The sequence below is a fragment of the Zosterops lateralis genome, assembly GCF_965231275.1.
Source record: "Zosterops lateralis genome assembly, chromosome: 4".
NCBI classification, from domain to species: domain Eukaryota; kingdom Metazoa; phylum Chordata; class Aves; order Passeriformes; family Zosteropidae; genus Zosterops; species Zosterops lateralis.
In genome coordinates, this window is record NC_139765.1 from 17,402,046 (window position 1) to 17,429,042 (window position 26,997).

At 43.9% G+C, this 26,997-nt stretch overlaps 1 protein-coding gene across 1 annotated transcript in view; it reads left to right on the forward strand.

The window, feature by feature from the left end:
- Positions 1 to 24,280, forward strand: part of OVCH1 (ovochymase 1) — a gene marked incomplete at both ends in the record, with an annotated part of 36,384 nt that extends 12,104 nt beyond the window's left edge. Inside the window, 2 exon segments of the mRNA XM_083860133.1 lie at positions 9,942 to 10,009; positions 24,177 to 24,280. Of these exon segments, the coding sequence (XP_083716259.1) occupies positions 9,942 to 10,009; positions 24,177 to 24,280 (172 nt within the window).
- Positions 24,281 to 26,997: the final 2,717 nt, after the last annotated feature.

Consider the following 26,997-nt stretch of genomic DNA (forward strand, 5'->3'; position numbering starts at 1 on the left):
AACCAATCAGAGGGTATGTTAATAAACAAATTAGGGGATTGAAATTTGGACCAATCAGGGAAAGACCTGGAACCAACCAATCAGGGAAGGGATTCAAAACGGGCCAATCAGGGGACAGAACTGGGGTACAAAGCAACATCCAATCATAAACAAGACAGTTAACGTACCAGGAAGTATTCAACTAGGGTAACAGGGACTGGCCAACCCCCTCAGGGAGCCGATGTCCTCCAGGGAAGTGCCAGACGCACCACCCCCTCTGCAGCACCCTCAGAGGCCTGGTTCCCCACAGTCTTTGTCTGAGTTGAGTCCTGAATATAATGCCTGTGTATAAAATATCCCAATTGCATTGGGATTTTGTCTGGTAGGCTTTTTAAGGCAACTTAAGACAAAGAAAAAAAAATCCAGGTTTTTCCTCCAGCAAGTCTCCACTTCCACCTTTTCCTCATAACTTCCCCCTAAATAAAGCTTACTTGAAATTAGAATGGGAGTTTCAGAAGCATAAGACTTGTGTTTTACACTTCTGACTCTCAAATTGAGTATAATTTCTGAACACATACTTTTCTCAGTAAAAAGCGGCTTCTTGTGAAAATGCCTACCAGCCCCATGCTTTGATGGGCAGGAGAGTTTGGGAAAATGCTCTAAACTGAACTTGTTCATTTATGTATCTAGATATAATTAGCACCACATTCAGAAATCTGGAGGATAAATTTTGCCAGAGAAAGAGTAGCATTTGCTAGTGAATAAGCACTGATTGCATGAAAGTGATGGCATATTACAAAAAAAAAGATGCCCCTGTTCTTAAGCTGGAGGGCTCTCATACAGAGAACTGGGGAAAAAAAACCTGTTTGAAGTACTCCATGTGAACCCAGCATTGTCATACTGCTTCCCTGCACCAGCTTCTTCCTCCCCAGAAGTTTCTTTCCTTCTGAGCCACTCAGGTCAAGGTGAACTTGACTTTATAGTTTCATTGGCAAATGGAGAAATCCACCACTTCATCTTGTGTAATCTGATGGAATCTGAGAGATTTCAGAAATATTCTGGACATACCTTCAAGTCTCTTTTTTTACTTGTTAAATAAATTAATTAGTCATTCTAGAGAAATGTTTCCCTTTGGCTCAAAATAGTTGCACTAAGAAACTGCTGATTTTTGCAGTTTGCTGAAACTGCAAAACCTTTTTTATTCCAGAGCTTTATCCCTCTTCCTTCCCTGCATGTGCATACATACAGCCACCTATGTTAATGAACATATGTAATTGTCCCTTGTCATTTCTTGAGAGGAAAAAACCTAATCCTGGACAGAATGTTTGTGTTTCTGCTCATCCTACATTTTATCCTATTGCTGCCAGCAGAACATTTAAGACTTCTGCTGATAGGAATAAATTTCATCTTTTTTCCCCTGTATGCTGAATAAAATATGCTGCAGTTAGGAGGAGGAAATTAAAGTATATATTAAAGAAAAGAGCATGCTATGGATCCACTCTCAGGTCAGATGAGCACTTGAACTTCCCTGCTTTGTGCTGCAGTTGCCTGTCTTTCTGCCTTGTGGCATCTTCCTTAGTCCCACACTGACCTAACAGAAATATTAGTACAGATACTGACTAAGGGAGAACATTCTCCTAAGCTAAAACAAGTCATCATTTGTATGGTAGCCAGGCCATCCCCACAGATAAGCTAGGAGCTGGCTGGATATCCCCTTGGATCTGACACCACTGGCTCTGAAGGCAGTAATGGCTCTCTGGGCAGACACTTGATACAGGGAGTTGCTCAGCTCTGTAGTATAAATCTTTCTCAAAGGTGGAGGCTGTGACAGTGCACACAGCTCTCACACATACCGTCATGCAAAAGGTTCAAAGCCCTGAGGTTTCTTTGAGTGAGATATTGATTCAAAGTTTCATTATACAGGTAGTTGCTTCCTTTATCTGACCTTTCTATGATTGTCTTCCTATTGTGGGAAGTAGAGGAGCAAGGATCTGTTACCACTGATGCTGCAGATTTCCTGTGCACTTGGGTATGTTGCTTAATCTGCTTGCTCTCTCTCTCCCTCACCATCCTTGAAATGAGGTGTTGCTTTTTTATCTTCCATGTTTTGGACTGAATTTCTTATACACATACTTTGCTTAAATAGAGCTGTGGTTTTGCATGAGACACTGTCAGCTTGCTACTGGTTCTAAAACACAACAAACAGCCCTGTCCTACTAATGTGCCTCCCTCTGCCTATTACACATCTGAATGTTTCTCCACATCCAATACTGTGTGGGAGGAAGGATGATGAAAAGGCTGAAGTACGCTGAGCTGACATGAGCTTTGGCAACAAACTGGAGGCTGCAGTTGCTCACGATTTAAAAAGCAATGTGTTGAGGAGGGACATGCTCCCGGTGCTGCTCACAGCCTTGTGCAGTAGTCAGCTGGGTAGCAGGCAGCATGTGCTTCCTCCTCTTCCTCCTGGCCTCCATGCTGGTGCTCCACAACATCACACCACTGAGATAAAAATAGGCCCCCCAAAGTGGTAAGCGGCTGGAGGTGGGGGTAATTTCTCTCCACATGGAAGTGCTGCACTGTTACCCCACGCCTTTAGAGGGGCAACACGTTGTGACGTGGGAGCGGACCTTCACAGAGGACAGCATGCAGCAGCTTGGTGAATCATGGAATGCTCTTTATTATCTGACTCCAATAGCTTATATACATTTTGTACAGAGGGCCAAGATTGGCCCAAAGAGGTTACAACCTCCTGACTCCATTAGTCAATATGACCATCAGTCAAGTTCTCTCTCAGAGAACAAGAATGCAAAACATACAGATAAATTCTAAGAATACAATATTGTTTACATGAAGCAGCGTGAGAAGCTGCTGCAAAGACTCAAACACTTGAAAGCAAGAAATGCAGGGACAACATCTCACCCTTTTTACCTTAAAAAAGAAAAAAGGAAAAAAGAAAATGAACTACAGTTCAATTTCTGTTCCCATGGGAGGACCAGTGGTTCCTCCTCTGTTGACCTTCATCCGGTCACGGTTTCTTGCTTTTCACATTGCAGGGTTAGTGAAATTCTGTGGCACCTGTAAGGTGCTCCATGGCATGCAAAGTCTTTGCCAATTAAATTTGCGGGGTTTCACCCTGCATTCCCCGTTTTTGTTTTTGAAGAACCAGGCCTCTGTGGCACAACAAAAGGTTCTTCAGCAAATGGAACAAACAACATTGCTGACTCTCTTTAAATTGAACAACCCATCTGTGTGCCATGTCGACCACAGAAATTAAATCCGTGACTAAATGAAAAAGTTTCTGGGAAAACTGTGGAAATGCCATGACAGCAGCCCCAATACAGGCTGCCCATCCTCAGGGGCTTCCAAAACTTGCCCTCAAAATCATCCTTCCAAGGAACACTGGCCTACCTCATCCTCCCAAATCATCTGTAAAGACAGTGGGCCCTTGCACTAAATTTCTGAATATTTTTGGGCCGCAAAAAAAAAAATCCAAAGGATTCTTGCCACTCGCAACAGCTCATGGCTCCAGAGCATTTGGCAGAAAAACACTGCTTGCAAAGCTCCAATCAAATTCCTCCCATAATACTGAGAGTATGAATTTTACAAAAATCTGCACCCATCAAATTCGCAAGCATTGTTGCCTACATTTATCAATCGAGCAATGAGCTCACAACAAAAATGATTGATTGCCATTTTTGCGGCTGAAATCGAGCAATAATTAGCTCAAACAAAAAAAATATTTTTTGATTGTTTGTTTTTTCAAACAATATTTTGCCGCCTTGTGGCAGATGGGGCAAAAATGACCCATTCCAGAACGTGCAAGGAATTGGACATTCATCAGCCAGTGATACCTGCAGGATACAAATGAATCACAGAAAACAATCATTCAGATTCACAATTGAGGATTGGCTTTTTGGAGGTGTTATAAAAAACCTCCAGTCCCCAGAGTTCTGTTTCGATGCAGAACACAGGAACATCCCAGGACTGGTTGAAATTTCCAGATGATCCTGGTCCAACAGCTCCCAAAACAAGTCACGAAGGGCGATGAATGGATCTTGAAAGACAGTCCATTCCAGCTGCCAAACAGCAAAGGAAAAAATCGCAATGTCCGTTCCAAATTGTTCTCTCTCAGAGAACAAGAATGCAAAACATACCGATAAATTCTAAGAATACAATATTGTTTACATGAAGCAGCGTGAGAAGCTGCTGCAAAGACTCAAACACTTGAAAGCAAGAAATGCAGGGACGACACTGCACAGCCAACAACTGTGGGGCCATCATTACCAGCTCAGAGGCTGGAGCCATGCAAAAAGCTTTTGCTCACCCTGAAGCAGGCTTGTCTCAGCTGAGCTGCTCATCTCTGGATGTGCTCAAAGCCATGGCAAACTCAGTAACCTGAATGCAAAAACAACTATTAAAATCAACCTAGAGACAAGCCCTTGTGGCTCAGCCTGTTGAGCTTTATCATCTTCCAGGCTGCAGCAGCCACACATTGACTCATTGCTTTTAACCAAGACTTGGTGAAAGTGCTTTGGATTTTTTTGAAGCCAACTCTCAGTGAGAAAGGGCACCTTCCCTGTAACTCAGCTGGGGTGAAGATTAGGCACGTACCTTTTCCCCATGTGTTCCCTTTTATGAGTGCTGCTGTGCAGGGCTGTTCACATCACAGCACCTTCCTCAGGAAGCAAATGTTCTTCATCTCCCTTCTGGACTGGCAGGATTTCTAGCCAGCAGGAGGGCTCAGCCCATCCCTCCCTGCACTCTTGGTGTCCCATGCAGGTACACAGAGACACAGCATGGTGTCAGAATCCCATCTGAGCAGAGAGCTCATAAAACCTTGGTGTGGGAGGGAGCACACTTACACAGAATTTAAGCTGCTCTGCAGAGGGTATGACTTTAAAAATTGCTGACTTGGGAAGCAAACAGCCCTATTATGCTTGGTACTAAAGGGACACACAGTTCTCATTAGTGGTCTTGTTTTCTCTCCTCCTGCTCTGTTATAACCATGTGGATGTTTCCAAATATTTCCCTGTTGATTTGGTCTCTTATTTAACGAGTGCTGAATCTGAATGCACTGTGTGTACGTGAAGCCATAGGCTAGGCCTGCTCTCTCCAGTGTTTCTGGAGAATCAGGGGCTTCATGGACAGAAGTATAATGTTTCATAACACTTCCAGACAGCTGGTCACAAGGTCAATTTAAAAAACAAAATTACATTGTTTCCTCAGTAGTGAATGTGTATTTGGGGTTGGTAGATCTTTTAGCCCTGGAATTCAACCAGCCTGGTAACTGTTAATCTCTTTTCCAGGCACCGATATAAAGCACAGCTCAGAGAAAATTTGCAAACAAATCTGCTTTCTTCTAACGTCCAACAGCTCGCCTCTTTGTGGTTCTGCCTGGGTCTCCAAGGTTAAGGCAACAGGGCTGCCATGTGATCATGTACTAATCACTCTGAGAGCTCCTGCAGGCTTGTACCAGCTTGAATGCTGAATGCTAAGAAATGATCCAACTGATAAGAATGGGTTTTAAATATATATATATATAGAGAGAGAGAGATTATGTATGTAGGTTAAGCTTTTTATCATTTTAGCTTTTCCAATAAATAACTGTGCTCTTGCTAGTGATATCAGGATCTTCAGGCTTCCACCAAGTCCAGTAATACTGGGGCAGGGGAGGAGTAGGTTTAAAAAATAAGAAAAGAAAACTAAATATTGGAAACCCATTTCTCACTAAGTTTACTGACCTGCTAGATTCTCTTCAATCATGGGCAAGACTGCTAGGTTTTGTGGAAAGCTCTTACTGCCTTGTCTTAATGCTTTTATCACTGAAGCGCACATTTATCCACAGAATGGGCATCAGAAGTGAAGCTAGAAGAGCCCCAGGGATTTGTATCTGCTCCTTCATCATATTATGTGGGAAGCACAGAGTGCTCTTGGATACTCTGTCTCTGAAGGGCTAAAGAATGGTAAAGATTATTGTAATGTATCCCTCAATAACATCATCGCTGAACTGCCAAGAGGAGTTTCTTGGCATTTATGAAGAGACTCAGAGAGGAAGAAAAGTTCCAGGTAACAACAAACAATCCAGCTGAGGACATTCAGTCCTAGAAATTTCCTACTTTCACTTGGGCCAGTTTCAGAAAGCCCCAGCTGCACAGCTCTGATGTGTCGGCAGCCTTAAGTTAAGCTGCAGAACCCAGGCTGTAAGCTTGGCTGAAGACCTTAATCCCTGTGTCAGTGTGCTGCATTGATCCAGCAGGAGAAGAGCCCTCTGAGAGCCTCAGAGAACAGTGAAAGAGACTACAGAGAAATAAGCTGTGATGTTTGGGCACCTCCTTAGGGACACTTGTCCATTTAAGTGACCTATCAGTTCCTGTATTGTCGGCTTCATTTTCAAAGGTGAGCCTACATGCTTCCACATCCTCTGAGACAAGGACTGTGGGAGCATCCATTGATGGCAGGGAGATGGAACTCTGCAGACCTGAGACACTCTAGGAAAACGTGGCTTTATTGCATGGGTTGTGGGTAAAAGGGCCTTGCCTTCAGCCACCAGCCTCAGCTGAAGGGATGCCCCAAAGAGAAAGGGAGAGAGAAAGCAAGAAGGTAAGAGCAAGAGAGTGAGGTCTTTGTTACAACACATTATATCTCCTTTTGTGTTGAATATTCTAATTCTCAGTGACCAACTGGTGCAAGATACAAAACCTACAGACTTTGCATACAGCCTATGAGAACTGCTATATTACCATATCATCCTGTATTCTAAACTCTAAAGGCTACTCTCTTATCTACCTTTCCCTGATACCTTGGTGGGGGCTACACCCTTGGGTCCCTTGGTGTCTCTTTGTTATCACTCAACCCATCTCTAGCTAATCATCGTCTTCCTGCCTGCCATGCCTACATCTCAAAGCTGTTTTTCATTTCTATTTCACTCACAGGTTTTATATTTTCAGTAACTCTTGCCAAGCAATCATATCTGTAAGCTTTTCCTGTCTCATCTTTCCCAACAAAGGATAGTACATGTTTTGCCTCTTGGAGGTGGCATGGATGACACTGAGGCACTGAGGGGTCTGGGTGTGAATGTTTTCATGCCAAAACATTTATTAACTTCCATACATTTATTAACTTCCATGGAGATGGCTTTATTTTCCTCTCCTTGTTCCTGCTGAGGTGCAATCCCATCCCTGAGACAGTAGTCTAGATAAACACAATTCACAGATAAACACAATTCACAAATTAGAGCTAAATTAAAAAGGAAATGAGAACTTTAATGCTGTTTACTAGCAAGTTAAGGTTTCTGGAGGCCTCTCCATCTGCATGTGTACAGGATGCTGTGCAGTTAAATAAAATCTTTTTGGAAATGCAGTGAGGCAGGGAGCAGGTAATCAAGGTAATTCCATTTTAAAATACATGGAGGAAGTGCCTTTTGTTTCCTGTTTTGAAGGGTCTGTACACAGTGTAGGGAAAAAGGAAGAAGGGGAAAAAGTGCTGTATCAAGCAGCAACTTGGAAATGAAAGAAATTAACTGGAACTTGTTGGCTCAAAAGGTAGTTGGGAAGGAGGAAGTAATGAGAAAGAGTGGGGAAAAATTCAAGAAACTTGATCTTGCAGAGATTTTATTTGGTATGTTGAAGGTGTTCCTTCTCCTAGAATCTCCTCACACCATTTAACTGTAGGTTTTTTCCTTCCCTCATCCACCTTTATTCTGCCTCTGTGTGGGTTTAGTATATTGTGTTTGCAGGTGTTACACAGAAGAACATTTCTGTAGGTATCCACACTGATTTGCTGGTAGACCAAATGTAGTGGAGAAATCTAGCACCAGCCTTTGGGAGTACTGCAGGTGAATTTTAGTGTACATGTTTCTCCAAATATTTTCAAAATTAAATGATGACTCTGGAGAGAGTTTTTGGATAGTAAGTATTGTGTGTAGACCCTCATCCTGTTAACGTCACAGCAGTGGTGATGGCTGCTGCTCTAGAGAAGAGGCCCTGTTTAACTTTTAAATGGGTGTGGTTGAGGGCTATGTGCATGATCATTGTAGCTCTCAGATATGGGGAAGAAGCTTTTTCCCCTGACACTTGAACAAGAACACTCTTTTGTTACCAGATGCAGTAGTAATGCTTCCTGCTGAAGACTATTAGGGTAATGGAACATATTATTTTAATCAAGAATATTATTTTCATCAAGAAAACACCCACCATCCACCAACTCTACAGTTTAGCATGTCAGTTAACTCTGAGTTTGGAGTTAAAGGAGAGAGGGAAAGACAGAGGAGATGTTAATGAGCTGTTGGAGCACTCCACTACTATCTCCCTCCATGAACTAATTTGTAAAAGCACACAAAAATTTCTAAAAGTATATCTATTACAGCTGAGAATGGCAGTTTAGTTATCATAACTATTTACATGCAGTAAAGAGGAAAATGCTACCAGAAATGGGGGCATCAGTCAAAGTTTTGCCTGAATAGGAGTCTCATAGACAGCTCCCTGGAGCATCCTCCAGCACACAGACTCACTGCTATGTAATAGCATTTGTTATGGCTGGCAGTTTTTCAAGACTGGTTATATTAAACTAGATTCCAATGTCTGTTTATGTGCCAGCATATTGAAACAGCTTGTTTTCTCCTTTTCTTTCCCCCTCCTTCTCTAGAGCTGGTGAATAACAGATTTTTGTGGGTGCCTGTCTCTAAACTAAATTATTTTTACCCAGGAGCTAAAACATAGAATTAGGCTTTAGTGTCAGAATGAGCTAGAACTTTAGGATGATGTTACAACGGGGAGAAAGAGGCTGGGAAATTCAAAGAGTCAGAAAGTAACCAGAAAACCATTTAGTGTGCATAACAAGGAGAGTACCTCTCAGTGGAGATGCAGTGAGGGCAAAATGCTGAAGCTTGAAACAAGGCTAAAGTGAATTTGAGTTTTGTAGAATTACAATGAACAAGGCCTGGCCTGGTAACATAGGAATGTGGTAGTTTTCCTAATTGGTTTGCCATCTAACTGAACACATTTTTTTCTAGATGAACTTTTAAAATTAGTATTTTAAAGTTTTGCTCTTCAGACTGCCTTCAGCCTTGATCCATGTGTTTCAATGAAGGCCATATATAGGTCCTTTTAAAGGTTAATATTAAAGCTGATTGAATGCTCTACATTCTTATTCTTCCCAGGACAAAACCTATCAATGCCCCAAAAATCCTGGGGAGATGAGCTTGACATGGATGTCAACCTTCCAGATTGGGAAGGAATCATGCAGTCACTGGGATAAACCTGTGAGACACAAATGCCACCAGGTGAGCATCCAAGTTCTTCTGGCTTTTATAACACCCTTGTGAAAATCTGCAAACATCTGTGGTGGGGTTTTAATGAATCCATGGGTGCTTCAGTGCATGTTAGAAAGCTGGGCATGTTCCTCAAATAGAGTTAGGAAAGCTGGTAGGTGCCAGTACCCCGCTTCCAGCAAACAGCAGACAAACCTGGCACCTCTGGGCACAGCTCTCACCACAGAGCTCATCAGAGGCCTGAACGTGGCAGAACTGATTGGCTAACAATAGCAATGCTAAACAATGTTACTAAAAATCTTCTGGCACTTTCATCCATTTCCCTTTCTTCCTCCCTTATTGTGCCTAGAGTAAGAGTTAGGGTAAGAGTTAAATTTTCATTCATGTGGCAATACTATAGACTTCTAAACCATATGAAAGGTTAACTTCAGAAGTAATGAATAATATGACCAAAATAGATTTGGACCAGTATCCTGTCTTTGATTTTTTTTTTCTTTTCTCTTTTTAAAGGGCATAACAATCCTTTTGCCTTTGCTCACATTTTGATAGCTATCCCTAGGAAATAAGAGCCAATTGTTAAATATGCAACACTGTGACTTTGTTCTTTGCTTTGTGCTGCAGCTGCCACAGGAGACTTGTAGCCCCATTAAAATCCATTATTCCCCCTGAAGTCCTGAACTTTCTGGACTAAAAGAAATCTGTCTAATTGTCATGGCCAATCGATGGTGTGTGAAGGATTTGGACTAACCAAAGAGTTACTAGGTGAGAGAGAGCTTATATTAATGTTGGGGTGAGAGAAACAGAGGAGCTTAGCCAAGGGGTTTTTTTGCTGGCAGACAAGGGATTTTTAGGTGGCACATTTCCATGCTCCTGGAGGGATTTCTGATATCACTTGGAGTTATGTCAGCTAGCCTAATACCTTTCCCTTTATAGAAATGCTTTTGCAATCAAACCTGTTGGATATGAAGCCCTAATCATGGCATAGCTGTGCCTTGGAACCATGTGAGTCTGTGCAGGATATTCTTTCTCAGACTTTGTCTTGCAGGAGGACAAACTGTGGTGTGCGTCCAAAGCTGTTTGCTAAAGACAAGGCAGCAGGTCAGAGAGAGGGGGCCAAGGCAGGGAGAGCTTTTCCTACAGCTATGCTGAATGTGAGGAGGTACCTACCTGACTAAAAAACTGTTGACTTGATTTTGTAGGACATTGTGGGGAAAGTGAAGCTGTATCCTCTATAAATAGAAGAAAAAGTACAGACTAGTAATTTAAACTGTTAAAATACTTATGAATACAAGGTTCTTCAGTGCCAGCTCTCAGTTATGTGAGACACTCCAAGTGATTTGTTCCCCAGATGACATGAATGTCCTGCAGTCTTGTGAGGATTGCACATAGGAGCCTGAAGGAAGGGCTGCCTGTCAGGGCAGGGATTTCTCCTGACCAGAGTGGTCCAGGCAGTGGGCATTTGCCACTAGTGACTTGTAGTGGTTATAGTGGGTTCTGTGACTATTTGTGTGAAGAAGGCCAGTATTCTGGTTACAAGTGTAGCCAGTTCTCTTCTGGCCATGCCTGCAGCCTAATGCATGAGCTCAAAGCTGAATGACATGAGGATTTTTTGTTAATGGGGTTTTAGAGAAGGAAATATTTTCTGACACTGTGTTTTGAAATACTATGGCTTACAGCCCTCAAGACAAAAATGTTCACATCTCATTCTGGTCTTTTTTACAGGCAACTTCTGTGGTGCCACTCCTGTCTGTCCCATAAAATCTTGAGGTTCAGCAGTGACAGTGACCTTCCTTCAAAGGGTTGTGGCAGCCATGAAAGGCTTTCTCTCAACTTGCTCTACTCAGAAAACATCTTCTGGTAAGTCTGTTGGGGTGAGAATGGAGAAATTGAGCTTAAAATATGGCTTATTTCTTATTTATTCTACTTAAAAAATTAATCTGTCTGTTCTGAAGAGAAATGGCCACTAATAAGAAGAGATCTATATGAGATCTTGAGTGTTGATGATTGAATGCATAGTGATCTAAATACTGTACTCATTTCCCAAAAACCTGTAAAAATGAGATACTGTCTTAGCTGTTGCTCTCTATGTGCCCCTTTGCATTCTGCTCTACAAAACCAGAACTCCCCATCCCTCTGCTCAGTCTATTAATGCTTGTATAATCTCTCCTGCTTCTTCCCCTGGTTAGGCACTAATATTGCCAGGTGCTGCTGTTACCACTGCTCACCTCCCCAGCCTCCACCTCTGCCACATGCCCAGGGACCCACACAGTTAATTGGGCTCTGAGCTTAAAGACAAAAGGAAACATCCCTCACTCTCTTGCTTCCTAGGCAAGGGTACAGCTGGTTACATGGGTGGACAGTTTACTCTGTGAAGGGCAGAGCTGCCTTGGCAGCATTAAGCAATTTAGTACTTTGATCCCTCAGAACAGAGAAACTTGGAGCTTGGAAAGATGTGTCCAGTCTGTCTCTTCTGTTCTGTGGAAGTAAACTGTTTTGCCTTTCTAGCAATTTGAGCCATGTTTAATCTTCCCCCATCCTGCTTTCTTCTGTCTTACCTGTGCTCCTCACTGCTGTGTGAATGAGCTTGGGCAACTGTCTTGGGCTTCAGAAGTAAAGCACAGGAATTAAATTTGTCATATTAAAATGCATCAGACTTGCAGCACCACCAGCATGGATCTGTTTGCTTTTATATGTGCACACACATTTCCAAAGTGAGTTTCAAACCCTAGCTCTGAAAATTATGAAGTACCTTCTCCATTCAATGCCACTGTACTTCTTTTAGCTGGGGTAGCATTAATTTTCTTCACTAGAAAGTAGCTGGTAAAGGGCTGTGTTTTGGATTTGTGCTGAAAAGGATGTTGGTGATAGAGATGGTTTTGTTACTGCTGAGCAGGGCTTGCCCAGAGTCAAGGTCTTTTCTGCTTCTCACACCTCCACCACTTGTGGGGAGGCTGGGGCTGCACAAGGAGTTGTGAGGGGACACAGCCACGACAGCTGATCCTAACTGACCCAAGGGATATCCCATACCTTGTGGCATCATACTCAGCATATAAAGCTGTGGGAAGAAGAAGGAAGTGGAAGAAACATTTGAAGTAGGGATGTTTGTCTTCCCAAGTAGCTGTTACCTATGATGGAGTCCTGCTGTCCTGGGCTGACCGAACACCTGCCTGACCATGAGAAATAGTGAATTAATTCCTTGTTTTATTTTGCTTGCATGCATGGCATTTGTTTTACTCATTAAACTGCCTCTATCTCAACTCACAGGTTTTCTCACTTTTCCAGTTCTGTTCCTGATCCTGCTGGTGGGGAAGTGAGCAAGTGGCTGTGCTGGGCTTGGTTGTCAGCTGTGGTTACACCATGGCAGCCACAAAGCAGTGCTGCTGTTATAAAAATGTTTATTGGCTGAATGTGCTTTGCCTTAAGCTACTGTCTGAGATCATTCCAAGATACTCTTCCATGCTCTGATGTATGCAAAACTGCAGCAAGTTAATTCAGTGCTCACCCCAGGCACACCACATAGGTGGTAGTCTTCATATCTCTGCAGTTTGCACTGCCACCAAATGAAGTACAGAAACATCCCTGAGGAATGACTGATTGTTGAAATTCGTTTTTTGGTTGGCTTGTGTTTGTTTAAAGCAGGTGCTTATTGGGAGGGATGATTGATCTCAGCATGGAACTGACCTCTGATTAATTAAAAACCACTGTCTGGAACCTGACACTCTAAACGGGAAATAGAAAAGTAAACGTCTGTGCTAACATTTTCCTGAGAGCTTGACTGCTTATATTAGATGGTTGTGCCTTTTCCTGGGGCACACAGAAGGCGTAGAGGGAGCCCTCTGTAAAAAAGTCAGTTCCCATGATATGACCGAGAGTGCCACCAAAAGAGGGGAAGCAGAAGCACATGTTGTACCTTAATATTCTCAGTAGATTTCTCTGAACCAGCTGTACCAATAACAAGATTTTAGTGGATTTGTTTTGTTAAACTTCATTTCCCTCCCCCACCCCAGATTCATCCTCTGCTTTACTAGTTTCTGAGGAAAATAAATAGTCTTCATTTCCAGTTTTGTTCCTTTCCTTTCTCATGCCTCTTGTGATCAGTGGAAGCTGGTGGATGTGCAATACAGGTCATTTATGTACTGTTTAATTTGCTGTTGTTACTTGAGATGGTTGGAAAAACTTTGCCAAACTAATTTTGGAAAATGAAGACTTATTGTCATGGAAACACTTTATAAATACCACTTTGACTGAAAGAGTTAGAAAATTATTCTAACCTGCAGAACATGGCTCCCTGAAAAATCTGTGAAGAGCTGTTTACCCAAAACATGTTGCCAGCCTGTACACATCCTGCTAGCCTTCAAGGGACATTTCTAAACCATCTTGTCAATCCTGGCAAATAGATGGGCTTACTGTTTCCCACAGGTTTGCATACATCCAGAGCTGCCCTTCAGCAGCCTAAACCTTCCTGTGCAGCTGAGATGCCAGTGGTGGCGGCAAAGATGGAGTATGCACTTTGATGTGTACCTGGAAATAATATTAGGCTGAGGTACCACATGCCTCTGTTGAACCTTCATCTCTGTTTTATGGGATAACCCCAATGATGGTGGCATAGGTCTAGAATGTTTCAATAGGATCTATGGATTTGATGTAGGCTCCATCTCTGTTGGGGTCTGGTGGATGAGCAGGTGAATGACTGACTCACCTCTGGACTCCCTGTGTTGACCATAATAGCAGCAAAACTTTAGAGTACAAGTTAAGGTTCTCTGTCAGTACAGCACAAAGAGCACTGTGACCTCACTGGTATTCCCAGAAGTGTCCCCATGATGTCAGGTTGTAAGTGCTGAAGCATAAGTGTTGTTTGGCAGCAGATGTTAAAAGGGAAATTTTGACTCTTCCTGCTGTCTGAATTATGGAGAGGTTTTGACAGAAAAAAAATTATATTCGTTTTCCTTCTTCCTTGCCCAATGTCAGACAGAACAGTCCTGGAGAAAAAATACTTGTTAAATGTGAAGGGTTTTGTTATAAATGCAAAGGCAAATATCGGATAAATCAAAGACAATTTATTAATAACAAAGTATCAAGCACAAGAAAAATGAGAAAGCCACAAAAATAGGAAATGGTCAGCGCCGCGCTGGGTGGATAGGGGTCTGCACCAGGGTACAAGACTCCCCAATCCACGCCGATGCAGCTTTCAGTCCAGCATTTTATAGGGTTTTTCTGCCCTTAGGGAGTCCAGGTGTCCAGGATGGGCTGAATAGTCCGAATTTCTTTTCGATGGCCTTCCCGGATCTCGTCAGGTCTCATTGTCTCATTCCGGGAAAAACTCTTTCTTATGTCAATTTCATGTGTTAGTCTTATGCTGATTTCATTTTGCTTGTTGCGCTGGAGAGCTGATGGGATAGCCAGCAGGTTGATGAGATTGGTATCGTTGTCACGAAGGAATTTCTTCCTTGCATTGGCAAGGAAGTGATTCTTATCGAGGTTGGCCAGTCTCTTTGTCTAGCTTGATGAGGTTCATCCTGTCTTTGCAACTGAGACTGGCAGGCTGGGGGGGAAACGATTAGCCCTATACTGGATTTCACAATTTTATTAACCTTATTCCTTATTATACATCAGGTTATTATTTTATACCCGAATTTTTACCCAAAATTTATCACAGGTTTCAACCTTGTGAAAGCTGTGTGGGTGGTTTTCCTCCTGGAAGTGGCCTGGGACCCCTGGAGCTGCAGAAACCTATTGCATCAGTTACTGCTTGGAGTCCCACCACATTCAGCTGTGCCAGGGTTAATGATTATAATAACACTCTTGACAAGGGCCCAGTGCTTGTGTGTGATGCTAAAAGTGTAATGAACAGCAAGCCTTTGGGCAGGCTTGCTTCCTATTATCTGTTTAAAACACAGTGTGAGGGTCAGGAATGTGACTTTAAGGTATAAGTGTAGGCTAGACATGATCTAGAGAATATCAAAGATCACCTATTCTACCTGTCTTAGCTGTACTATGACATTAAAGTTAATGAGCCAGAAATGAGCAGGCATATCCCTAGAGAGCTGTTTTTCGATTTTTTTTTCCACCCCTCCATAAAAACTGGTATGCACAGCACTAACGTAATATGCACCTCTGTGCTGGTAGTAAATTAATGCCTTACATTGCAGGAGCTGAAATTTAAAAGAAAGCTTTTAAGTTGCCCATTATCTAAAACCTGGGATATTCTTGTTAGAGGAATATTTTGCTGTGGCATATAATTTACATTTTATATATACATATATAAAGTGCGAAGGTTGGACAGCCCTGAGAGAAGTTACCCCTTTCAGTTTGCTGTGCACAACTTGGGGCAAGACCTGGGGGAAGGGAAGGAAAGGCGAAGAACTGAAGATAAACATTAAAGCAGCAGAGGAATGTGACCTTAACAGAGCCAGTGCATGAGCACAGTGTGTGTGAATAAGGAGGCTATAAAGCACATAGATTTCACCATGTTCTCTTGGGAAAGTTCCATGGTTCTTCTAAGAAAACCGTCTAACTATATACACTGATGATTGGAGGCTTCTGCACCAAAGGAGTGATGTCCTGGGTCAAACTTGCCTGAGGGAAGTGTCTTCCCTCAAGTCCCGGATCCATATCTCTTTGGAGGGTGTCATTTCTTTTCTTCTCAGAAATAGCCTCGCAAATATGTTCAGTTTGCCTGTGCTGTGGTTTCAAACAATGGTATTAGGAGAAAGCCTGTTCTGATTCATTAAAGCAGTGCTCTCAGTCATCCAGCAAGTACAGCAAGGGAATGTATACATTATTTAAGCTCTGTCTCATCTGTTTTGCAGTGTTGATGTGGGATATTTTGTGGGATGGAGAGATGAGGCAGTGAGCTAAGAAGCAAGAAAAACAGTGGGCTGACAGAAGTAAGAGCAGGAAAGTTGTACCTGGGGTTGATGGGAATTTGCTTTCCAACATAGGCAGATCTGTGACAACAACCTGATTGCAGGTGGTGGGGATGAAGCAAACACTGCTGTGAGATGCTTAACAGGATGGAGGGAGACAGGAGCTGGCAATAAGCATGGGTTACTCTGACATGGGATAGCATCTGTGACTGATTGAGGGCAGTGACAGCTCAGACTGGGAGCACTGCCAAGAGAGATTTCCCCTGAAGGTTGCCTGCAGTGTGTGAAATATTTTTCACCTGGGAGTCAGGCTGTCTCTTCTGTTGGGAAGCTGGGAAACTTTGGTAAAGGCAAAGCCAAGGTGGAAGCTAAGCAAAGAGCAATGAACTCAAGGGAGATGAAATCACTCTCATGGTATCTCAATGTCTGGAGCCTCTGGCCCATGTCACTCCTGCTGCTGCTCAGCAGCATGGTCAGATACCTTGTGGTGCCATTGTCTCCTTGGGACATTTCAGTGCCTGGAGAGGAGAAGCCTGTCCCTCATCTGCAAATTGAAGAGAGCTGTGCCACCCCCTCCTTCAGTACAGCACCTGACCCTCCTCCAGGAGATGTGGGATGCACATGATTGAATGCAGCTGGCACTGAGCTGGTCTCTGCTCGGTCTGGCCTGCCTCTGTGCCAGACTCAGGTTGTTTCCTTGTCCTTTTTCAGGGAGACTCTTGGTGGCCACACATCTGTCTGTTTAACAGCTATGACAAGCTGGCCAATATTGCAGTCTGGGACTTCTGTGTATTTTTCCTCAATGAAGAGGTTGTCATGTGTACTGGGTAAATATTTGTGAGTGGCGTTGCTTCCCTCCAAACCCTCCCGCTTTGGAATCCATGCTTGAGCACCCTGTTTCAGAAATCATCTTTTTACTACAGTGAACCTGTGGTCCTATAGTGGTCATATCTATTCAGTTCCTGAAAGGTGCCCAGGGAATATTATCTTTCAGCATCTGGGTGCATGGCTAGTATCAAGTCCTGTACACAAGTTGTGCTCATCTGTCAAAATAAAATTGGTAGCCCTGTTCCTCTGGGATAACCTGATTTACCAGAGGGAAGCAGCTGCTGTAGCAGCATGGGGAGCTCAGATGGACTGCTCTGGCTGCACTGTTATCTTGCTGGAAAGGAAGTTGTTACAGATTTCCTCAGGAAAGGAGGGCATGATGTATATTTAGACCTCCTTGAACTACCCTAACTGAGGCCTAACCTGAGGCCTTGTTGAGGCCTTGAAGCCTGTGACAGAGGTAAAATTTCTTAGTAAGTTGTGGCGCAGTTAGAATTAGATATTAAGGTGTCTGGGAAAAACAATAGGGTGTTGAAGGTCACTGAATAGAGTTGTTAGTAAGCACGTATTAGCCACCTAAAGAGTAAACCAAATAATGTGTGTTTGCATTCTTTCCTCTGCGGTGTGCCAATGAAAAAGTTATTACGTGTATAAACTATGTAGAATTGTATATAAATTGCCGTGCTGCACGTAATAAACGGACAACGTAGAAGTAACCACAGTGGTCGGACCTGCATTTGTTTCAGTCCAACTCTCTCCTATTATTATCGGTATCCCTGGCTTCAGGAAGTGACCTGGAATTTGGTGTACTGGCTTATCCACTGTAAATATGCCTTCAGGTTTCAGAGAGATTTATCTATGCCAAGCTCTTAGTCTTGTCTCTCACATTAGGGAAGCCATACTGACACAATTCCAGTTGCCAAATGGTTGTGTGGAAGGGTTTAGATTTACCTTCTTAGGGGAGGAAAGGGTTGTGTCTGACTCAAAGTTTCTTGTGAACTGGTAGCTAAAAACTAAACTTGGAAGTGAAGTGTATTTGTGAAGAAGGATTTTAATGCTCAGCCCTATCAGCATGTATCAATGAATTATGAGCCAGGAAACATCTGCTTGCATCCATCTCCTCTGGTTTCAGCACCACTATGCACTACATACACATCCTTTCTTTAAATACGAGATATCAAGCTCTTTTCCATCTCTGTGTTGCTTATCATGGTCCACGTAAATATTGAAATATAAATATAGAAGTGTATGTGATGAAGCAACGTGATGTCATGTAACCAAGCAAACCTGGCAACCATCTGCTGCTAAATGGCTGAAGAAATTCAGTCTACTCTTACACCAGGTCATTCTGGGGCAATAATTAAAAGACCATATGGGTAATTTTTGATTTATTAAATGTACCAAATAGTGGTGTCTTTGTTACTTAAAATAAATTTCTCCTATCCTCATCTCATGCTGCTTTTGGAAAGAAAACCTCATATTCTAGCACAATTCAGAAAACATCAGTCAATCCTTACAAAAATAATGATTCTCCCGAACTAGCAGAGCTGTAAATTGCAGTATTTTCTCAAGCTGCTGTTGCTGATGACTGACTTATGTTATAACCAACTTTAAAGAACTGCTCTGCCATCATGACAACAAATGTGTTGGGGTTTTGGCTTAAAGATGTGATTTCCCCAATGTGTCTTCAGCTGTGCAAATAGAGCAGCTTAGTGTTTGTAATTTAGTGCTGTATCACAGACCAGGGAGGTTTCCTGTTGTGAAATGTGTGGCATAAGGGGAATAACATCCTGACTGAAACCTTCCAACAAGTGGGAGCAGGATGGGTTACCATGCCTGCTCTTGGTGGCAAGGAGCTAGGCAGAAGAAAACTTGTTTTCAGGGCTAGTGATGTGCCAGTCACCACTTCTTACATTTGGAAAGAGGATGTGCTGCCCAGTGAAGTGACAACTTCATCCTAGACATGGTCCTCCCCATGCCTTGGGAGATGGACAGAGCTGAAGCGTGAAACTAGGCTCTCAGACATGCTTGTGGTGGTAACAGAACCCCCTGGCCTGTCACAAGGGACTTTATACCTTAAATTTCACTGGAGGAAGAGGCAAAGCTGAAGGACAGCAATTAATACTCCTCTGAACATTTTTTTCTTCTTTGACCTAGATATGGGCAGCCAGTTGAAAGGGGTGTAACTACTGACCTGCTAAGGAAAGTGCCATCACGTTAAATAATTTGGACTTCCAATGCAGAGCTACAGCTGAAATGCATGTAGGGTGTCTGCTGTTTACTTTGTCCCTGAAGATCTGTTGCATGGTCTCCTATTGGACCATCTGTTTGATACTGAGGTATTTGGTAAGAAAAGAATCACACACAATCCAGAGTGAGGTGCAGCACTTTGTGCAGAGTAGTTTTCCCTCTCCACCTTTTCACAAGTGATTCTGGCTCTTATATTCTAAATATACCCCTGAGGGAAAGGGAACAGCAGAGCCAATAATTATTTACATCTTTTGAAGGAAGAGGCACTGCAATACTGAGGAAGGAGGCATAGATGTTGGAGGAGAGGAGAGTTATATAATTTAAGTGTGACAAGTAATTCCCATTAGTGTGGACTCTAATGAGGTCTTTTCTCTAGTTCTAGTTTTGAAGCAAGAGTAAGTCATAAATTAATCTACACAGTATTGCTTTTTTTATTTTTTTTTTTTTTTTTTTTTTTTTTTTTCCCCAGAACAGCTCTTCACTGCAGGACAGCAGCTTTACCACACTGCAAATGTTGTCCCTGATTCATCCCTTCAGAAATACCTCATGCACAAGTCCCACAGCACTATTGCACCAGCCATAACTTTTGCATGCCATATGGTTGTAGTGTCAACACAGGAATTCAAAATCAGGAGAGGGTTCTCCTAACCACCAAATCCTCCACCAGCCCAAGCTGCAGCTCAAGCTCACCTGATTTCTTTGTCCATGAGCTTCAGAGGTTGTATACTGAAGTTGTGAGAGAGAAGGGCTTCTGCCTGGCAATAGCTAGATTTGCTTGAATGCTGCATGTGACTTTTGTATGGCACAAGAAATGGGACCATGAAATCCCAAAAAGACTTCTCATCACAATTTCTCAAGTAGCCATCTTGATGCCACCAGAAATGTCTTTCTCTTTGCAGTTACTGTGCCAAGTTGGCTGTCCTATCAAAGAAGGAAGTTCTGCTTAATTGAAATGGAGATGTTCTCCTGATTAATTTTTTTCTCTTTGTGGATTTTTTTTCTCTTTGCTTAAAAGTAGCTTAGCAAGAAACTCCAAGCTACTGGTTTTATAAGGAGGGGTTTTTAAAATTTTGGCTAGTGCTGGATTAAGATGAGCAGTGTGAAATTTTGATTATGTTTTTCCCCAGAATATCTTGTGCTTAATGTTGGGGCTCAGATTTCTTCCTTTTCACCCTCTAAGTAGCCTATCACATTTGTATGTGGACTGAAAGGCCTCCAAGAAGAATTTGTAACACTGGCATAACTAAAATTTTACAAACTCAAAAGCAGATCAGTATATCCTTGAAGTAAAATAGCCTGTGCTGGCTGGAAGCTGTGTTTTATCATCTACATTCCCTTGCAAGAGCCAGTTCTTTGTATGTATGCTTTTTTGGATGCAGAATGAATGCTCTCACACACCACCAAGGATCAGTTGCTATTTCCTTCTTGAGACCCATACAGGGTTTGATCTATGCTGGCTGCACTCTCTGTTCTCCCTTAATTTAGTGGCACTGTTTATGTAATTGCTGCTTTTCTGATTAAAGCGCATGAGTACAAGCTGAAGGTTTGACACAGGCAGCCAAACTTTTTAATTGCCTTTACCTCATTTCTAGCTGTGGCACATCTCTTTGAATGCAGCTGACTCATAGGAAAGCTTGGGAGAGAAACTATACCCTTTTATTTATGATTTTTCTCTTGCAAAATTGCTCTGTGAATTTTTATCACCTAATGGTTTCTCTGACACCTTTTAAAACTGTTCAGCTTCTCACAAAGAGACTATTTTATATGAGACTCGGGCCAGTAAACCATTTCTGTGATTTGGAAAGTACTATGTTTCCTTAACAGAGCAATCAGTTTTGAAATTATCTGGGCCTGCCTGCTCAAAAAGAACTCACAGTTGCTTGGCTGCCAGTCCTGAATGTACATATTAAATTCCATATTTCTGTAAAAAAACTAGCAAAAATCTATTGCTGACTAGCAGGTCCTGAAATTCATGCATGCCAAGGGTAGCATAAATAATTTCAATGTGCAGTTTTGAAGACAATAATGGTGTCTGGCTTAGTAAATACTAACTTACATCTAGTCTATTGAAAAAGGTGATTATATAAGGTAGAAATCAGCTGGGGCTTCAGCAGAGCTGGGAGGAACAGATTTCTCTTCCATTCAAAATGCCTTTTAAAATGCAAAGCACTTAGTGATATGGATATTAATTGACTTATCCTGACCTAAACTATGTCCAGCCTTGTTTTGCTTTTCCCAGATGCTTCCAAATCAGAGACAGATTGAAGCTCCAGCTCTTTTCACTTCCTTGTCTAAGGCATCTTACAGAAATGCTATCACCCTGTATTGCCCTCATTTATGTACAAGGGTGATGGGTCATTGCTGCTGCCTCTGACCAGCCAGGTGGAATTGTGCCAGATTTGAGAGCTTTGAATTTGAGTCTGGAAATCAGTGTGTTATGGGAGGGTGTCTGCCCACTACAGCAACTTATAATGGCAGGCTCCTGGCCCAAATTCCTTTGTAAATGTCCCTCTCCTCTCCCAGCAGCTGCTTAGGAAATACAGCTCCTGTGAAAAGCCTGAGGAGCTCCTTACTCTATCACTCCCTTCTCTAGCTCAGGTGGAATTCAGTACATCCTTTTCCTCCAAGGTGAAAGCATGAAAGTTAGCAAAAGCATATGCTGTATCCTGCTCCTCCCTTGTAACACCCTGGGAGATCTGCTCACAAGGGACCTGGCTGGAAATACCCACCTGGCCCACTACCAGTTAGAAATCTGGGGACTGCTGGAGGCCCGGTTTGTCTATGGGAGCCTTTCTAAATGGTGAGGCAGAAGGAAGAATGCACTCACTCAGCTTGCAAGAGAAAGGGAAAGCAGAGATGATAACTTTAAAAAAGATAAAACAGACTCAGTTATACCACATATTTCTCAGACTAGAAAACCATTATTTACTTGTTTGAAGGTTTTTCTTCATTTCTACTAAGTTTGTCTTTCTTTATTCCTGACCTGTGACAGCTGAAGGAGTTTTCCTGGGAGAGAGAAGATGCATCTGGGCTTGCATATGTTGAGGAGCTCGGGAATAGCTGTTGTGCCAGTTTGTTGTGTGGAGGGTGCTGGACTGTTTAGGTTCAGTTGGGACCACCCTTGTCTTTTCTCCACATGAGGCTGTGAAGCCAAGCAGGTCCCTGCACTTCCCCCCCACCCCCCAGTCAGTTCTTCTATCCCACTTGACCAAGGGCAAATGAGCTGCAGGTTTCCGTAAAGCTGAGAATTTTATTTCCCAGAGTTACAAGCAATAGCAGAGACTCCTGAGGGGCAAATGCCACATTTCTAGTATATGTGGCAGGCTGCACACCTCATTGTGTTTGTACCTCTGTGTACAGAGGGAAACTCTGGCAGTCCTTGCCTGCTCTTGCAGCTCAGTTTCCACCTGAAATTTGTGCCTCGCTTCCAGGTGCTGCTGGGTGTTGGGAGAATCTGTGAGGCACAGGAAGGAAACTCAGTCATAGAATAGTTTGGAAACATTAAAGCTCCATCTTGTTTCACCCCCTCTGTCATGGGCAGGGACACCTTCCACTAAATCAGGTTGCTAGAAACCATCCAACCTGGCCTTGAACATTTCCAGGGATGGGGCATCCACAGCTTCCCTGGGCAACCTGTGCCTCAGCACCCTCTTAGTAAATGGGCTTTTATGGCTGGTCACATGGTGTTCTGCAAACTTACACATCTGCTTTCCCTCTTTAGAGCAGCGTCACTCCTGAATAGTGGCAGGTGAAGATGTGCTTGTTTATTGCAGTGATGTTTAGACCTCAGTCTTCCAGCTGGATTTAAGCAGTCACAGATGCTCGGCACATTGGATCACAGCCCTAATTTTGAAGGTGCATGTTTTTAGGTGTGCCTTTAACTAAGAAATGCTTCAGCTCAGGTTACTAATGTTTGTCTTCGGGCTTCCTATAGCTGTTTCTTCACTTTTCTCCTCTGCTGCCACCACGTGGACACGTCTCTGTGTTCATTTAAGGTTTGTATTAATCTTTCAGAAGAATACCCTCTATCCTTGATTGTGCTGCAGTTTTCAACTATGCACACCATGTTTCTTCATTTGCCATGAAATTCAGCAGGGGGGAATCTGACACACTAAAATAGCAAAATAAGGAGAGAGAATCTCTATCATGTTTTTCTTTCCCATTCTTCTACCAAAAGACTTGCAGAAGGTATGCATTTTTCACCTCTTGAAAAGGTTATGTAGAAGTAACTAAGTGTGCATGGCAAGTTATAAACCTCATACGGAAGTTTCACATGCATCTCAATTAAAAGCCAAGCTCAAGCCTTAGTGAATTTTTTCCAAAGGGCTGTTTCTGTGGCATTTGTATGTAGTAGACTCTGACACTGAGGGCTGATTGAGTGGCTTTTATGTGCCATACGTTCAGCTCTGAAAATTGCACTCGGGACTCAACACCATTTATGCATTTCTGAAAATATTGTTTTGAGAGCAGAATTATATTAAAGCTATCAAAATGGAGTTCCGGAGTAGAAGAGGCACTATGGGAGATGTCAGGTACAGCTTGTACCTCCTGCTCTGCAGTTTCACGGCAGAGCAGCTTTGGAGCAGAAGTGCAACCTGGGTCCTGTTCACCTTGGGGCTTAATTAGGCCAGACCAAGTGGATAACTATTTGAATCTGGACACAGACAAGGATGATCTAATTTTTAATTGAACTATAAATTATTTTCCCTATATTTGTTGATCAAGAACTTTCAATTTATTGTTTCATCAATAAATGAAACATTTATAATCTGCTGCTACATAAAAAAGCAGCATACAGATGCGACTCTGTTAGAAATGATGCATTATGTAGGAGCAGACCCTGGAATACCAGATTTTGCTGGGAAGAGTGATGAAAACTGAAAGAAATAAAGTTTAAAAAACCACTTGATTATATGTTAAAAGTTTAAAGTGTTAAAATCCTCTTAATTGTTGTATAATAAGTGGGGGGCCTGTTTGCTCTCTAGTGGCCGACAGCCCCCCCCTCCACCGCTGCTGCCGTAGAACCACCGAGGCCGGAGCCGGCTCGCCATTGCCGGGGCAGCACGGCAACCCCTCCCCAACACCATGAGACCCCAGCCACCACTGACGCAGAGTGGCTCGGCCCCACTCCTCCACAGCCCCCCCCCACCTCCCCGCCACCATCTCGGCGGGGGCCGGGGCACAGCCGCTTCGCTCTTCACCCTACAAGAATCCAGCATTTTCAACGCCACAGAGGACCCCTGCTGCCGCTGGAGCCACGCCGTGTGCCCCTGCAGCCGCCACTGGCGGCCCTGCTCCCACACCGCGGCCCGCCACTGCCAGAGCCGCTGCCGGGACGGCGTGGCACACACACACCCCCCCGTCAAAACCACAGGACCCCCAACCCACCAACAACCAGCCCGGCCCTGCGCCCCCCCATCGCCACAAGGCAGCCGCTGCTGCGGTGGCCCAGAGCCGGCCCTGCGGCTTCACAGCCGACGGCCCTGTGCCCTCAGGCGACGCCACCTGCGGTCCACTGGTATGTAAATTAGAAAAGCCCTAATGTAAACTGGGACATTTTTAGCACCAAAAGTCCCCCGCCAAAACAAACCAACGTAAAATCTGAACCCACAAAAGACAGTACTGAACTGGCTATGCCCTAAAGTGTTGATAAACAGTTTTTTTGTATCTCACCCTAACTTAAAAAGTGCCCGAGGGGAAGGATACTCCCAGAACAGCCCAGCAAAAGTGAACTCCTAGCAAGCCTGTGAGGGCGGGGCTCCCAGCTCTGCAGTAACCTAAGACTGCAAAGTCGGACAGACCCTGCTCCTCAAGGTGAACCAGGAAGAACTGACCATCCCTCGAGTCATCCCTTTAAGAGCTGATCAATAAAGGCATTTTAAGGAGAAAAATATTATCTCCCGCCCATTTCTAACAATTTGGGGACTTGTCCGGGAGTGGCCACACCCAGACGAGGATCAGGACAGGAAGGTGCCGCCCGATCTTGGATCTCCTGGACAGCTGGCCTTCTGGACCAAAGATGACAACGCACGCCAGCCTCGAGGGATACCACGCCAGCCTCGAGGGGCACCATTGAGGAGCATCGGGTAAGTATAAACCCGGTGGTGGGAGTGGAGAAGTGTGAATGTGTGTATGTGTGAGACTTGGGCCTGCAGCTTGGACTCCCAAAGTGATTGAGGACTCCTAATTACCGCATTTCCACACCTCCACGAGGAGTGTGGTCGGGAACAGGAGGGAGCGAAAGGAAATAGTGTGAGAGAGGCGTCTCCAGGGGTGTAGTGAAGCCCCCTCCAGACGTGTGGAGGCTGATTAGAGTGTGAGTGGCACATCATAGGGAGAGTGGTACTGTAGGTTTCCCCTAGACCTGTAGGGGCATACCACCCAGGTCGCCTCAAGCGTGCAGGGAGGCCAGGGATGACTGTGTGAGGCACGCACCATACCCGCACAGGTTAGAGGGGTGGCTAGGAGGCTGCTCCCAGGGCCTGCAGGGGTGTGGGGAGAGCAAGGGGTACTGGCTGAGGTTACTAGCTGGAAGTAACTGGCGGCGTACAGGAAAGGTCACACTGGTCAGGGGTGCTCAAGAGAGGAGTACGCTACCGGGTGTGGAGAGTGCACTGGTCGGGGGTCTTTTTGGGTACGCTACCGGGTTTGAGTGTGTCGTACTGGCCGGGGTACCCAGGAGAGGCGTATGCTACCGAGTACGGAGAACTGGTCGGGGGTGCCCAAAAGGATGCTACCACGTGCAGAGAGTGAAAGAGTTAGGGAAGTTCCAAAGTGCAAGGGACTTAACGATAGGGTGTATGAGTGAGTCGCATGCTGTGTGTGTGAATCCTGGCAGTAAGTAGTGACTGGAACCCTGGGCCCAGGTTGGCCGGCTGCTTACGGGGATACGCCGGACGCACAGGAGTGAAAGAAGGTACTGGCTGGGGTGGCGGCTGAAGCACTAGGTGGGCTCAGGCTACTGACGGGTACCAGGGGCTGGCTGTAGCAGGGGTCGGGACCCTAAGGGCGGGTTATACGAACTGCTTCCAGCGCCCACGAATGAGTGTGAATTAAGTCTGAGTGGATTTGAGTGAAAGTGCTTTAAAACATTTTTAGTTGAAGTTACCAAGTGAAAATGGGTACTTGGATAAGTAAGCCAAAAGAGGCTGAAAAATAGGAGAAAGAGAAATGACTTCATATCCCTCCAGGGAGCCCATTGGGAAAAGTGTTAGAACAGTGGGACAGGGAGGAGAGTACTAGAGCTTTGAATAAAATCAAAATGATACATTATTGTGTAGAGGTATGGCCTACTTTAAGTCTACCTGGAGAATGGACATGGCATGGAACAACTGACCCTTGGATGTGTACTCAATTAAATCAACATCAGAGAGCCCGAGGGGATATAGAAATAGAACAAATACAGTATGCTGCTTGTTGGCAAGAACAGAGCAGAAGTAGGGAAAAAGTAAAGATCTCTAAATTACAAGGGCAAAAAGAAAAGAGTGATAAGAACAAGGAGGAAGAAAATAGCCCTATTTGGGATCCACTCAGCTACTTACCTCCCCCTCCCGCTTATCCAGATATGCCCCAGGTTTCACCTGTAAACCGCTTTCGGCATTTCCAGACTGTAACCCCTGTCTCTCCTCCCATACCTTCGGCCCCACCTATAAGTCACCCTCAACTTCCTCAAACTGATTCCCCTATTCCTCCCTCTAATCCTCAGACCTTAACTACAAATACCCTTGTCCCCTCCCTAACCAGCCCTTCAATAAGTCTCCCTCCATCAAGTAACAACCCCTTCTACTCAACAGCAATACCTCCGGT